This window comes from Eretmochelys imbricata, chromosome 1 (genome assembly GCF_965152235.1).
Source record: "Eretmochelys imbricata isolate rEreImb1 chromosome 1, rEreImb1.hap1, whole genome shotgun sequence".
Classification (NCBI taxonomy): Eukaryota; Metazoa; Chordata; order Testudines; family Cheloniidae; genus Eretmochelys; species Eretmochelys imbricata.
The window spans coordinates 297917932-297932243 of NC_135572.1; the positions used below are offsets into that span (position 1 = coordinate 297917932).

Genomic DNA, 14312 nt, shown 5'->3' on the forward strand with positions numbered 1-14312 from the left:
CTGTCCTATCTGTTACTGGCACATCAATAAGGAGTGACAGCACTCTCTTCCTATAGCAGGGGTGGGCAAACTTTTTGGCACGAGGGCCACATCTGGGTATGGAAATTGTATGGCAAGCCACGAATGCTCACGAAATTGGGGGATGGGGTGGGGGGAGAGGGATCCAGCCGGGGGTGCAGGCTCTGGGATGGGGCCAGAAATGAGGAGTTCAGGGTGTGGGAGGGGGCTCCGGGCTGGGGCAGAGGTTCAGGGTGTGTGTGATGGCTCCGGGCTGGGGCAGAGGTTCAGGGTGTGTGTGATGGCTCCGGGCTGGGGGTGTGGGCTCTGGGGTGGGGCTGGGGATGAGAGGTTGGGGGGCAGGAGGGTGCTCCGGGCTGGGAACAAGGGCAGAAGGGGGATCAGGGCTGGGTCAGGGGTGCAGGCTCCAAGTGGCGCTTACTTCAAGCAGCTCCCAGAAGCAGTGGCATGTCCCCTCTCCACAGCTCCTATGCGGAAGCGCAGCCAGGCAGCTCTGCACACTTCCCTGTCTGCAGACGCCACCCCTGCAGCTCCCATTGACTGTGGTTCCTGACCAATGGGAGCTGCGGGGGCGGCACTTGGGGCGGGGGTAGTGCGTGGAGCCTCTTGGCTGCCCCTACATGTATGAGGGGGAGGAGGGACATGCCACTGCTTCTGGGAGATGTGCGGAGCAGGACAAGCCCCAGACCCCACTCCCCAGCGGGACCTCAAGGGCCAGATTAAAACATCTGGAGGGCCGGACACAGCCCCGGGGCCATAGTTTGCCCATCCCTGTCCTACAGCATGAAGCCTCTGCAGCGTTTGGCAAAGGATTAAGGCAAATTCTGATCACCCATCTAGCAGCATATATTGTGCTTGTTTTAAGACAGAAGGAATAACCCTAGCGCCTACCAAGGAGCAGGGGACATTGAAATGATTAGTCAGTTCCCTTACTGCATGCTGGATTCTGAAGAATGGTTAATTTCACCCTGTATACAGATGTGAGAAAAGGAGACTTCATTGGTTCATATGTTGAAGGTGATCTTTGCAACCATAACCGCTAGAGATTTATTTCAAATTAAAGCAGAAACTCTACAGAAATGGATGGTGTTGGAGACGACAGGTGTTAACAACACACGCACAGCAGGTTATGTTTCAAGTTTAAAGAAAACCCACTCCCATTTCCCAGAGCCTTTGAAGGCCAGGGGGGAGTCGAGGAGCGCTCCGAGTCAGACGCTCCCAGGCGGACGAGCAGCCCCATTACAACGCCCCCAGCGATGCCGCACGGGCGGAGGAGCCACCCTGCCGCAGCAAAGGCGCTGAGCCCCATTTCAAAGCTGCCGAGAGAAGGCCAGGCAGGCACCGGCATCAGAAAAGCCCGGTCCAGAGCCAGCCAAGTATGCGGCGAGGGATCCCCGCCCGGCAGGGAGCCCCGCGGCCCGCAGCGGGGGACACGCGCCCCTACCCAGCCGCGAACACGCGCTGGCCCACGCCGCCGTCCGGCCACCCCAGCCGCGGGCAGCGCCCCTCTCCCACAGGAGCCGCGGGCTGGGCTGAGTCAGAGCCGCGTGAGTCCCCCGCCCGGCCGCCCCCGCTCCCCTAGTACCTTCCCGGTCACTCCATCCCGGCAGCGCCGCCGGCTCCGCTTCCCACAGCTCAGAGACCGCCCCAACCATACAGAGCGAGCCGGGCCTCGCCGCGCCCGCGCGCCGCCTCCGTCGGCGGCAGGGAGAGGGGACGCCGCTGCCGCCCCTGGAGCGCGCGGGGCAGCCGCGCGGGTGAGTCTGGCTGCGTGTCCCGGGCGCGCGTAACCGTGTGGTGTCGCGCCTCTAACCAGGGAAGGAGACGCGTCCCCGCCCCCTCAGCCACAGCAAGGGACTATAGTTCCCAGCATGCTCTGCGGCTCCCCCTCGCGGAGGCGCCAAGGCGTCACTGGCAGAGAGCGAGCGGTGTTTCCCCTTCCTGACACTCACCTTTCTCCTCCAATAGATCAGAGCGCTGCCTCGCATGCGGTGATATAGAGTCTCCACAGGATGCATGGCATGTTGGGATATGTAGTCTCCACAGGCCTCAAAAATGCAGCTGTTGCGTGGCACATTGTATAAATCTGAGTATTATTAACCCGCTGCAGGCTGCCCTTTGGCTTCCTTTGCCTCTGAGAGCTGACAAGATGTCAGAGGTGCTGTAGTCATAATGAACAGGTCGGTTTATGAACAGGAGGCTGCCAGGCAACTCTCCAACACCACATTATACAGACCACTATCCTCTGATCCCTCTGAGGAGTACCAAAAGAAACGACACCATCTGCTTAAGAAACTCCCTGTTTCAACACGGAAACAAATCTACATGGACACACCCCCAGAGCCCTGACCAGGGGTAGTCTATCTGCTACCCAAGATCCATAAACCTGGAAACCCTGGACACCCCATCATCTCAAAAAGAAAAGGAGTACTTGTGGCGCCTTAGAGACTAACAAACAACTCACTTAATCGGATGCTCAAATTAATTTCAGAGTAGCAGCTGTGTTAGCCTGCATTCGCAAAAAGAACAGGAGGACTTGTGGCACCTTAGAGACTAACCAATTTATTTGAGCATAAGCTTTCGTGAGCTACAGCTGACTTCATCAGATGCATACTGTGGAAAGTGTAGAAGATCTTTTTATACACACAAAGCATGAAAAAATACCTCCCCCCACCCCACTCTCCTGCTGGTAATAGCTTATCTAAAGTGATCACTCTCCTTACAATGTGTATGATAATCAAGTTGGGCCATTTCCAGCACAAATCCAGGTTTTCTCACCCTCCCCCGCCACACACACACACAAACCCACTCTCCTGCTGGTAATAGCTTATCAAAAGTGACCACTCTCCTTACAATGTGTATGATAATCAAGGTGGACCATTTCCAGCACAAATCCAGGGTTTAACAAGAACCTCGGGGGGGGGGGGGGGGAATATAGGAAAAAACAAGAGGAAATAGGTTCAAAGAGAAACAGCAGAACTAAAATTCATTTGCAAATTTAACACCATTAATTTGGACTTGAATAGGGACTGCGAGTGGCTGGCTCATTACAAAAGCAGCTTTGCCTCTTCTGGAATCAACACCTCCTCATCTATTATTGGGAGTGGACTACATCCACCCTGATCGAATTGGCCCTGTCAACACTGGTTCTCCACTTGTGAGGTACTCCCTTCTCTTCATGTGTCATTATATAATGCCTGCATCTGTAATTTTCACTCTATGCATCTGAAGAAGTGAGGTTTTTTACCCACAAAAGCTTATGCCCTCTGTGTATATAATGTCTTCTGCAGTTTCCACGGTATGCATCCGATGAAGTGAGCTGTAGCTCACGAAAGCTCATGCTCAGATAAATTGGTTAGTCTCTAAGGTGCCACAAGTACTCCTTTTCTTTTTGCGAATACAGACTAACACGGCTGTTACTCTGAAACCAAATAAATCTGTTAGTCTTTAAGGTGCCACTGGACTCCTTGTTGTTTTTGTGGATACAGACTAACACAGCTCCCCCTGATACTTGAAGGCCTTCATTGTAATTGCTGTTGAGGTGAACTGAATGGGAGAAGGGAGGTTCTGCAGAGAAACTTGGCCTGGCAAGTGGAATGGGTAAATACACAGAGCCACCTCTCCTGCTTAGATGTAGTCTTGGGAACTTATTAGAAGTTGATTTAAGAATACTTGCTTTGTGTATTTTGACATGTGATGCTGACAATTTGTGTTTTAATGATTATAAAGCTTTACCTTTTTGAAGTTCCATGTCTACGGTCATTAAAAAAATTAGTCTGTCCTCTTCCCATTGTATGATTCCCCTGCATAATTTCCTACAACTATGAAAATTTAAATCAATACAAATTGAAAAACTTTAAAATAAACATCAGTGTTATCTGTCAAAATTATAAAAAATGACTTCTGCCAAGCTTAGTTATACGTTAAACAATCTTTATAGAAACTGTCAGTAGAGCAGTCTCTAGGATGCCAGTCAAACACACTAAAAGAAAAGGAGTACTTGTGGCACCTTAGATACTGACCAACTTATTTGAGCATAAGCTTTCGTGAGCTACAGCTCACTTCATCGGATGCATACTGTGGAAAGTGTAGAAGATATTATTATATACACACAAAAAGCATGAAAAAATAGCTCCTCCCACCCCACTCTCCTGCTGGTAATAGCTTATCTAAAGTGATCACTCTCCTTACAACGTGTATGATAATCAAGTTGGGCCATTTCCAGCACAAATCCAGGTTTTCTCACACACACCCCCCAACACAAACTCACTCTCCTGCTGGTAATAGCTTATGTAAAGTAACCACTCTCCTGATAATTATTCAAGAATTATAACATTCGTAAACCAGTCGGAGAACACTTCAATCTCTCTGGTCACGCAATTACAGACATGAAAGTCGCTATTTTACAACAAAAAAACTTCAAATCCAGACTCCAGCGAGAAACTGCTGAATTGGAATTCATTTGCAAATTGGATACAATTAACTTAGGCTTGAATAGAGACTGGGAGTGGCTTAGTCATTATGCAAGGTAGCCTATTTCCCCTTGTTTTTTCCTACCCCTCCCTCCCCGACATTCTTGTTAAACCTTGGATTTGTGCTGGAAATGGCCCACCTTGATTATCATACTCATTGTAAGGAGAGTGATCACTTTAGATAAGCTATTACCAGCAGGAGAGTGGGGTGGGAGGAGCTATTTTTTCATGCTTTTTGTGTGTATATAATAATATCTTCTACACTTTCCACAGTATGCATCCGATGAAGTGAGCTGTAGCTCACGAAAGCTTATGCTCAAATAAATTGGTTAGTCTCTAAGGTGCCACAAGTACTCCTTTTCTTTTTGCGAATACAGACTAACACGGCTGTTACTCTGAAACCAGTCAAACACACTGATTTACTAACTCATAGTTAAATCAACAAATAATGCATAAATACAATAGCTGTTAATAATTTTACTTTTTATACAAGTGCGCAAGCAAAATGGTGGAAACTTATATCAGTTACTGTTTCTGGGTAGGTTCAGCTTGAGAGGCGTCAAAGCATGTTCAGGTTAACATCAGCAAGCTTTGCATATGTAGATAGGTGGTACCTAATGGAGGCTAAGCCTCCCCAAACCTTGTGCCACTAGGGCGGAGGGGCAGTGGTGGATTTGGAGCCCTTGGAAAAATCTCCCCCCCGCCACGACCCCCGGGCCGCAGCCAGGGCTGGCCTTACCATGAGGCGAACTGAGGCAGCCACTTCAGGTGTTAGACTGTGGGGGGACGCCATTAGGACCCAGAGTGTAGAAAATTGTGTCTGTTGCTGGTGCGTATGTATTCTCTCTGCTCTAGATGCACGGAGATGGTGGAGTGCTGTGCTGGAGGAAGGAGGGCACAAGAGACATAACAGCCTGGCAAGAGAAAAGGTGAGAGGGAATAACAAAAAGCAGCAGAAGCTGCAGGGAGAGAGGAGGAGTAGCCTCTTATGTACCTCTCTAGCACCCCCAGGAGCCTGGACTGATTAACACCAGCTTCTCAGGGAGCTTCCTGTTTCCTGCTGCTTCCCTGAACCCACTTGAGGCGAACAGGAAGTCAACTGAAGTAGTAGGAGCCAGTTAGGCCCTTAAGACGCTGATATCTTCCCTCACTCAGACACCTCTCTAGCTCTAAGACCTCCTGCTCCAACTGCCCTATCACCGCATCCCTCCGCCGGGTGGCACCCTGGGTGTAGTCACAGCAGAAGAGCTGTGCCTGCACCTTCCCCACATCCCACCACCACCTCGCCGAGGGAAAGGCACGCCGCTGCCCCCGCCAGGCCAGCCAAAACTCCCGGAAGGACACCACGAAGCCCACATCCTCCAGCAAGCTGTTATTAAGATGCCAATAGGCCGGCCCTGGCCTCTCTGGACTGAGATACACATGGGGGATGTGGGGGCAGGGGCTAACCTTCCCTGCCTACAGCTTAACAGGGAGGAGTGGAAGGCGCCCCTGGGATTGGGGGGGACAGGGTAGGGGGAAAGCGACCGCTCCTCCCTGCTGGAGGGCACGCAGGGGAGGAAGGTCTAGAGGGAGGGGCAGGGTGGTGAGGGAGAGGGATGGGGCTAACCACTCCTCCCTGCTAGGCTGTGTTCAGGGAAGGAGGGTACCAATGGGCGGGGGACTACAGGAGGGATAGGGGGAAAGGGAAGAAGTAACCGTTCTTCCCCTCTAGTACCAGATTTACCATGGCACTGGGCCCACGGTCCAAAGGGGCCCCAGCCCGGCCTGCTCTTCTCTGCTCACCCCCCGTGGGGGCAGAAGCTTGATGCTGCCGGCTCCTGCTGCAACAGGACAGGCTTTGCCGGCAGCCAAGCTCCTCCACCGCCTCTTCCCTGGAGGGTCCTACCTTCCCTCCCTTCCCCGCCCTCTCTCCCTGCCCCCGATCAGCTGTTTGCTGGCAGGAGGGAGGAAGAAGAGCAGAGCTGCACACTCTCTGCTCTGGGAAGGAGGAGGAGAAGAGGTGGGGGCAGGGCCTTGGGGAAGAGGCTGGAATCGGGGCATACTCCCTCCAGCCCCTGCCGTGAGCACCTCCATGCAGTGATGAGCTGCCAAAATCTTAACAACCAGTTCCCTCCTCATCCCACGAGGGGGTCGTGGCCCACCCTTACCCCCCAGGACTCCTGCCCCGCCCCAGTACTCCTGCCCCATCCAACCCCCCACGTTCCTTGATGCCACCCCTCCTGGGACCCCTGTCCCATCCACCCTCCTCCCCTGTCCCCTGACTGCCCCCAGAACCGGGCAGGAGGGTCTTGTGGCCCACCGTAGTGGGTGCCCACCCTGCCCTGCCCCTAAGAGCCAGAGGGACCTGCCAGGGGGTGAGGTGGGGAGTCCCCGCTGTGCTGACCTGGGGCAGCTCCCAGGAAGCATCTGGCAGGTCCCTCTGGCTCCTAGGGGCAAGGTAGCGTAGCTGGGGGGGGGGGGAAGCAGCCACTCCCCCACTGATCACATCAAAAGTGGTGCCTTAGGCACCAACTCCGTGGGTGCTCCGGGGCTGGAGCACCCATGGGGAGAATTTGGTAGGTGCAGAGCCCCCACTGGCAGCTCCCCACCCCGTGCCCAGTCCCAGCTCACCTCCACTCCACCTCCTCCCCTGAATGCACTGCCCCGCTCTGCTTCTTTGCCCCTCACCCCTACCCCCAGCTTCCGCGAATCAGCTGTTTGCGCCGGAAGCCTGTGAGAGCTGAGAAGCAAGTGGCGGCTTCGCACTCAGGCCCAGGGAGGTGGAGGTGAGCTGGGGCAGGGAGCAGTTCCCCTGCGCGCCCCCTGGGGTTACCTGCTGCGTCATGGGCAGCCCTCCTCGTGCCCCCCCACCCCAGCTCACCTCCGCTCCGCCTCCTTCGGCCTGAGCCCGAAACAACCCCTTGCTTCTCAGCCCTCCCAGGCTTCCCGCGTGAACAGCTGATTCGCAGGAAATCGGGGGGTGGGGGAGAGAAGCAGAGCAGGGTGGCACACTCAGGGGAGGAGGCAGAGGTGGAGCGGAGGTGAGCTGGGGCCGGGCGGGGAGCTGCTGGTGGGTGCTCTGCACCCACCAAATTTTCCCCATGGGTGCTCCAGGGCTGGAGCACCCACGGAGTCAGCGCCTAAGGTGCCACTTTTGATAGGTTGTTAAATTTATTAGCCCTTTTAGAACCGGTTGTCCCTCGCTTCTAAATTTAACAACTGGTTCCAGCAAACTAGTGCGAACCAGCTCCAGTTCACCACTGCCTCCGTGACCCCAGCCCACACCCCCAGGCCTCTGCCCACCCTGACTCCTGCACCCCACCACATACCCTCAGCCCTGACTCCTGCACCTCCACACCTACCCAGGCCCCCCATTCCCTGACTCCTGCAACCCCCCCCCCACACACACACACATCTCCACCCTGAGCACCAAGCGGGAGCTCCTGCACACCCCCGCTGCCATTCCCTCCTGCACCCCTCACACCAAACAGGAACTGCCCCAGGTAAGAGCTTCACATCCCAACCTCCTGCCTCAACCCTGATCCCCCTCCCTCACCCTAGCTGCTGGCCAGAACTTGCACCCCAATGTTTTTTTACATTTTTTTTAATCAAGCGCTCTTATCCAAAGCGCTTTACAACAGTTAGCTAACGGCTGACACGCAGTAACAGCCGCAGCTGCCAGAAGCAGTCAGCCAGCCTGGCAGCAGGGACCCATAGGCGGTGGTGTCCTTGCATCTCCCTTTGCAGGCCCGGGGTAGGCTGCCAATGCCCCCCACAGCAGCCTAAGGGAGTCATTGCTCCAGCCACCAGCAGGGAAGCCCAGGGAGGCCAACAGAAGGCCAAAGAGGCCAATAGAAGCTTGTCTGAGCTTTGATTGACTGATGCTACGTCCAGTAGGAGTCTTTCGTGCAACCAATAGGCGTTTAGCATGATTAAGCGGGCGTCCCTTCCTGCGGAGGGGTGACGTGAGGCTGGAGTGCAGGCGTCCCTTCCTTTTCTGGGTGGCAGCGAGCGAGGCAGCACTATGAAGGCGTCGGGCACTGTAAGCGTGGCGCGCCGGGCCTAGCGGGTTGCGGCTGGGCGGCCTCGGCCCGGGTTTGGGGGTGGGGAAGGCTAGTCACTGGTACTCGGGCCGTTCTGGCGGGTCCTGCCCGTCCGGTTCGCCGCATCTTTTCCTCAGGGAGCGAGCGGCCAACATGGCGGCCGCCAAGAACGTGAGGCTGGGGAGGCCGCGCAGAGCGGCGCCGCAGCTAGCAGGCGCCCCCTTCGTTGGGGCCGGCCTCAGGCGCCGGGTTACGAGAGGCGGGTCTGGGTTCGTCTCTGCGCAGGCCGCGTGTGCCCCAGACGCTCCCCCTTCAGGTCCCGCAGACCGCGGCCATGCTCTGAGGCCTGGCGGGAGCGCACGGCCTGGCCGGGCCAGGACCTAGGCAGCCGGGTCTCGAGGCCCCGTAATCGCGGTTTTCTGGTTAGAGTAAGTGCCGCAAGAGGCTCTGACCCCATTGTACAGCGCGCAAAGCCTGAAGGCCGTTGCTCTTCCTGAGTGATGCTCTCCGCGGGGAATAAGAGGAGCCGAAGCGCTTGTGGAAGCGAAAGGCCTGGCGAGATCATGTAGGAGAGCTGGACTCGGCCATAGTGTTTATTGTCCGTGGGACTCTCAGCTGTAAGCTGCTTCCCTCAGCATTGCTGTCTGCAGTAGCTGGGGGCTTCCTACATCACTGCTTATGCGATCTCGCGCCTCGCTGTAGGGCTAAAACTGTCTTGCTTTTGCCTCTGAACATTGGAGGGTTTTTTCATTCTCTCTCTCTCTCTCGTTTGTAGCTGAGGGAGTACAAAGTTGTTGGGCGATGCCTTCCTACTCCTAAATGTCCGACACCACCCCTTTATCGGATGCGTATCTTTGCTCCTAATCATGTTGTTGCCAAGTCCCGTTTCTGGTACTTTGTGTCTCAGCTGAAGAAGATGAAGAAGTCTTCTGGAGAAATTGTGTACTGTGGACAGGTATGGTCTTAAAAAGAAAAAAAATACGTAGTCTTGGAAATTTTTGGGATTTTAGATGTTTTTATATATTGGAATGGAATTATTTATAAAAGAGCTTATCATGTCACTGACAGTGAAATTAAACTTTTCACCTGTCACATTTTGTGTACCTGAAAATCAAACTTCTACTTTCCACAATAATTAGGAACCATGAATATTTTAAAACTAAATGCATTAGATCAGCCTTGCAAAATCATGACAGATAATCCTTAGACATAATCTATGCTACTGCTGGTCCCTTCCCCACCTCCAAAAAGTACAGTAATAGAGAACTAATATTTTATTTCCTGCTTAGAAAATACTTGCTCTAAGGTCTGTTTTCATTTTTAAGTGGTCAACATCATAATTGTAAAACCGTTCCCTGGTTTACTTTGGTATATGTCAGATTTGAGATTCGTCTAAACCTTCTAATTCTAATCTGTTTTGTAATTCTATACCATCTCTGTTGCAAAGTCCATGATATTAAAATGAAATTTTCTTTTTGTAAAACATATTTTCATCATTGGCACACTCTCTCTTACTCCTCTTCCCTCAATTGGAATTTTAAAAAGTAACTGAAACAATTAGATTTAATCTGATTTTTTTTTTTTTTTAATAAAATCTAAGTTTTGGGGCTAACCTGATAATTGAAGCATAGTTTTCAAAAGTGACTAGGGAAAGTCATGCTGAAAGTAACAGGGACTTGTACTCCTAAATCACTCTGTGTCTCTGAAAAATCTGTCCTCCTCCCTTTGGAAAGCTGCTTACTTACCTGGGTAGAAAAATCTACTCACCTACCCTTTACCATGATTGATGACCAAAAGAAAAAATGATTGTGTGTGTAAAAATAAAAAACTCCCAAGATGATAGAATTCTGCAATGTGCTTCAACTAGAAGTTTAATGTGGTGTTCTCCCAAGCTGCTGTTTTATTATTCAATACACAGTGCATTAGTGAGGTAATGTTTTTATCTCTGGTTCTTTCTTCACTTTTATAACCTCAGGTATTTGAAAAGTCCCCTTTGCGGGTGAAAAACTTTGGTATCTGGCTACGCTATGATTCTCGTAGTGGAACCCACAACATGTACAGGGAATACAGGGACTTGACAACTGCTGGTGCTGTTACACAGTGCTGTAAGTAAATATTTGTTGGAACAAAGAATAATCTTTTAACAGTAGTATGTGTAAGATCTCATGCAGCATTTGAGAAATTGAAATAGAAAGATATATAGGAAAACCTTGGTGAAGGTGGTGACTGCATTCAAATAACAGTACAACTAGATTCTTTGAAAAGCAAATTAAAATGGTTGGAACTATTTGAACACCCGACTAGTAGTGATTGCTGGAGACTTTCCCCCAACCAGTATTTCTTATTCTCTTAAACCTCTTTTGAACGTACCCTTCTGAAACTGTTTATGCTTAGCTTCTGCAAAAAAAAAAAATTTTTTTTTTTAATTTTTAGTAAAATTAAAGAAGCTGTTTTGGTTATACAGTTGTGTAAAGTTCTAGTTTGATGCTCTTCCAGTTCAGGTTATTTCTTGCATCATATTTTAGTGCTCAAAAATTGTTAAAAATAAAAATTATTGGTTCCTCGGAAAATATTTTTGGAAGAATCACTAAGGCTCACCCTTCTTTTTTGCACAACACTTAATAGTATTTTGGACTTGATTACTTTTTAATGTTCTTGTTGAAGTCTTACAAGCACCAAAGTGAGGAAATTCAGATATATTTCATTTGGCTATATGGAGCATATTAATACTTTATCATCCATGCCATGTGGAAAATACCTTTATGTTTTGTAACAGAGTGAATTTTTGCGGGAACTGAATTGCCTGAAATCTTTTGTATAGAAGATAATTGGTGTGTTGGCCAAAAAGACCTCATACCCTCTGTTTACAAAGGGTCACAAGTAGACCTTAAGTGTGAGCCGGTACGACATCGTGCATCAACTGTGGGAAAAGGACTGAGACTTTTTCCATTGGACCATATGAACTGGAACCATAAACTCAATTTAACATTAAATCCCACCAAATGAGGGTAAATCCATCCTCATCATCGTATCCACTTGTTATACTCCACACATGAACGTAGCCATTATATGAACAACATACCCCCATATCTCAATGTCTGTACTTTGTTTGACCTGTTAAACTTTTACCCCCAATCGGGGAGACTGCATATTATGTATTCCTTATACCACCCGTTCCTAAACCGAATTTCGCACCCCTTCATAATCTGTACCTTATTCCCTGATATCCAGAAACTTCTATGCTTAAACTCTGTACCGTTTTCTTTTTACTTCAACATCATCTTAATAAAATTATTAAATCTGATAGACTAATGATCTGTTGTGTTGAGATATCTGGGGCTACCTCAGATTCCATGTGCAGTTACTATAGTGGGTGATATTTTTTTCATTCTCAGTATAACATTACTAGTGCATTTTAATTTGTGTTTAAAACACTTTGCACACAAAAACCCAAAGAATATTATTTTTAGTAATAGTGTTCTTGTCATGTGTGCAAATATCATATGTACCTTGTCGCCTTTCAAGAGCTGACATGCTTTTGAAAGTGAAACTGAAGGTCCAACATAAAACTTTCTGCATATTCTCTGTTAAATTAACTCATTTTATCAAATTAAGTTTTAAACTCAACAGTTTAGATATCTAAAATACTCATAGAATAGTAATCTGGTTCAAGCAATATAGTTGAGAGCTTGGTCAGAATTCCTTGAATGCCCATCTTACATCTGAGTTGTAAACTCCTGAAAGCTGAGAATTTATATGGAAATGTGTGTTTTGCCTTTGAGAGCATTGTAGTAGGCACAATAATATGGTGAGATAGCAATGTCTTTTGAAACTGATAATTAGCACTTGAGATCCTGGTATCCACAGAATTACTGAACAAAAAGGTTAAACTGTACTTAATGTTGTGTATGTGGTTTATACATGATGAGCACCAATAATTGGAGCCCTTGCTTTGAGGTATAAAGATGGCTTCAGATTTCTTTGAGAATCTATTTCAAATATGAACCTTCAGGTCTATCAGTCCCTTGCATATTTCTTGTATTAATCGAGGACTTTGAACAGTGCTAAAGTTAGTGACTTTTTTTAAAAAAGCTAGAAACTTGGGATTGTTATACTTAAAGAATAACTCAGCCATTTGAAAGTATGGAAATAGTTATTGTACCCAACTTACATTGTCCAGTATTCCATAATTTTAAGTATAGCTCCTGATTCACTAACTTCTTGCCCAAAAAATGTGGACTACACATGCAGAATTGTACCTTTTTTGAAGAATTCTGGTGTATGGGGGAGGTGTCAGCACCTCTGACTTATAATGTAAAGCTTCAGTAGAGACTGTTGCTCCTCTGTTAATAAATCTTCCTGACTAGATAACTGTAGGGAAAGTATAGGAAAAAATGTATTACCAAGCTGCAGTTTCAATTATACTATGCAAGTCAGCTGTTAAATATAATATGCAAGAATAATGAATTTCATAGTAAGGACCTCTGTTTAAGAAAACATGCTACATGTAAGCAATTTCAAACTGCACAGTGGAGATGAAAAAATATTGTGAATTGTGTTGTTTAAAGTAAATGAGATAATGTTAACATCACCCTGATGTTACAGACCGTGATATGGGTGCCCGCCATCGTGCTCGTGCTCACTCTATTCAGATCATGAAGGTTGAGGAGATTGCTGCTAGCAAATGCCGTAGACCTGCAGTCAAGCAATTCCATGTAAGTGAAACAAAGTAAAACAGTGGTTGGTGGTGTCATTGTAACACACAAGATGAGACAAAATCTCTTACCTAGAAGTTTGCACTAAGTTTACAGGATGTACTATGCCGATTAAAAATACAGAGTGTTGCATTGCAGTCCAACAATTATTTTATATAGCAGAGATGTATTGAGTCAAACCTGCATGTTTGCTTTTGTAACTTGGAATCATGGGTCCTTTAGTGCAAGAACTAGTTGAGTGAAACTACTGATCAAAATCAGTTTGATTTCTTTCAGTACTCACGTGCTGTGAGTGAGCTATTTTAAAGTACAAAAAGTACATCTAGTCTTACAGCTATGCTGAAACAGGCTTATTTCAATATAGTTATCTTAACTTGCAGAAAAGGCAGCTCTGTATAGAAAGGTGTTAGTAGTTATGTCTTATATTTGTATTACCCAGGACCTCATTGTGTGAGGTGCTGTAAAAACACAGAATAAAAAGACAGTCCCTTCCCCCAAAGAGCTTAGAAACAGGAGCCTTCAGTTGTTTCTAGCTTCTAGTAACCCTGATCCATGGAAATGCTTGTTGCTCTGATATCTAATACAGATTAGATATGAAGGTTAGAAGTTGAACTTTCTAATTCACTTATTGTGACTTATTTTTCATAGTGTGTGTATGACCTGAGATAATTGCAAGATCGATATAAATGAAAACTAACACTTTCTCCCTTACAGGATTCGAAAATCAAGTTCCCTCTGCCACACAGAGTTCTGCGTCGTCAGCACAAACCACGTTTCACCACCAAGAGACCAAATACATTCTTCTAAGTGCAAGAACATTCTGTTTGCTCTGTGTTACAATAAAATTCTTATTGGAAAGCTCTTTGACTCTAATTTGCAAGACCTAGTTTTGAAGGAAATGCTGCTTAGAACACTTACTACTGCATGGACAGCCACGGGAGGGAAGAAGTTTTAAACTCCAACTGAGAGGCTTGTTGCTGTAGTTCTATAACAGTTTTGCATCTTAATTTTTCTTAATGTGAAAGCTGCATAAGTATGAATATAGAGGCATGTGTAGTTCATAGTTAAAGCTGCTTTGAGCT

At 48.2% G+C, this 14312-nt stretch overlaps 2 protein-coding genes and 1 non-coding gene across 3 annotated transcripts in view; 2 read left to right on the forward strand and 1 right to left on the reverse strand.

The window, feature by feature from the left end:
• The window catches only part of XPOT (exportin for tRNA), a 70150-nt gene extending 68289 nt beyond the window's left edge, over positions 1-1861 (reverse strand). Inside the window, exon 1 of the mRNA XM_077833444.1 lies at positions 1604-1861. The gene's annotated coding sequence lies outside the window, so the exon portion shown is untranslated. The remainder of the gene's footprint in view (positions 1-1603) is intronic.
• Positions 1862-8417: 6556 nt separating this feature from the next.
• On the forward strand, positions 8418-14088 carry RPL18A (ribosomal protein L18a). The gene is made up of 5 exons (XM_077833455.1): positions 8418-8514; positions 9291-9470; positions 10491-10620; positions 13121-13230; positions 13945-14088. The coding sequence occupies exons 1-5, from the start codon at positions 8497-8499 to the stop codon at positions 14035-14037; spliced, it is 531 nt and encodes a 176-aa protein (XP_077689581.1). The 5' UTR covers positions 8418-8496; the 3' UTR covers positions 14038-14088.
• Positions 11951-12082, forward strand: LOC144259786 (small nucleolar RNA SNORA68). Its single transcript, XR_013344919.1, has one exon. It is a non-coding gene; the product is annotated as a small nucleolar RNA SNORA68 (small nucleolar RNA).
• Positions 14089-14312: the final 224 nt, after the last annotated feature.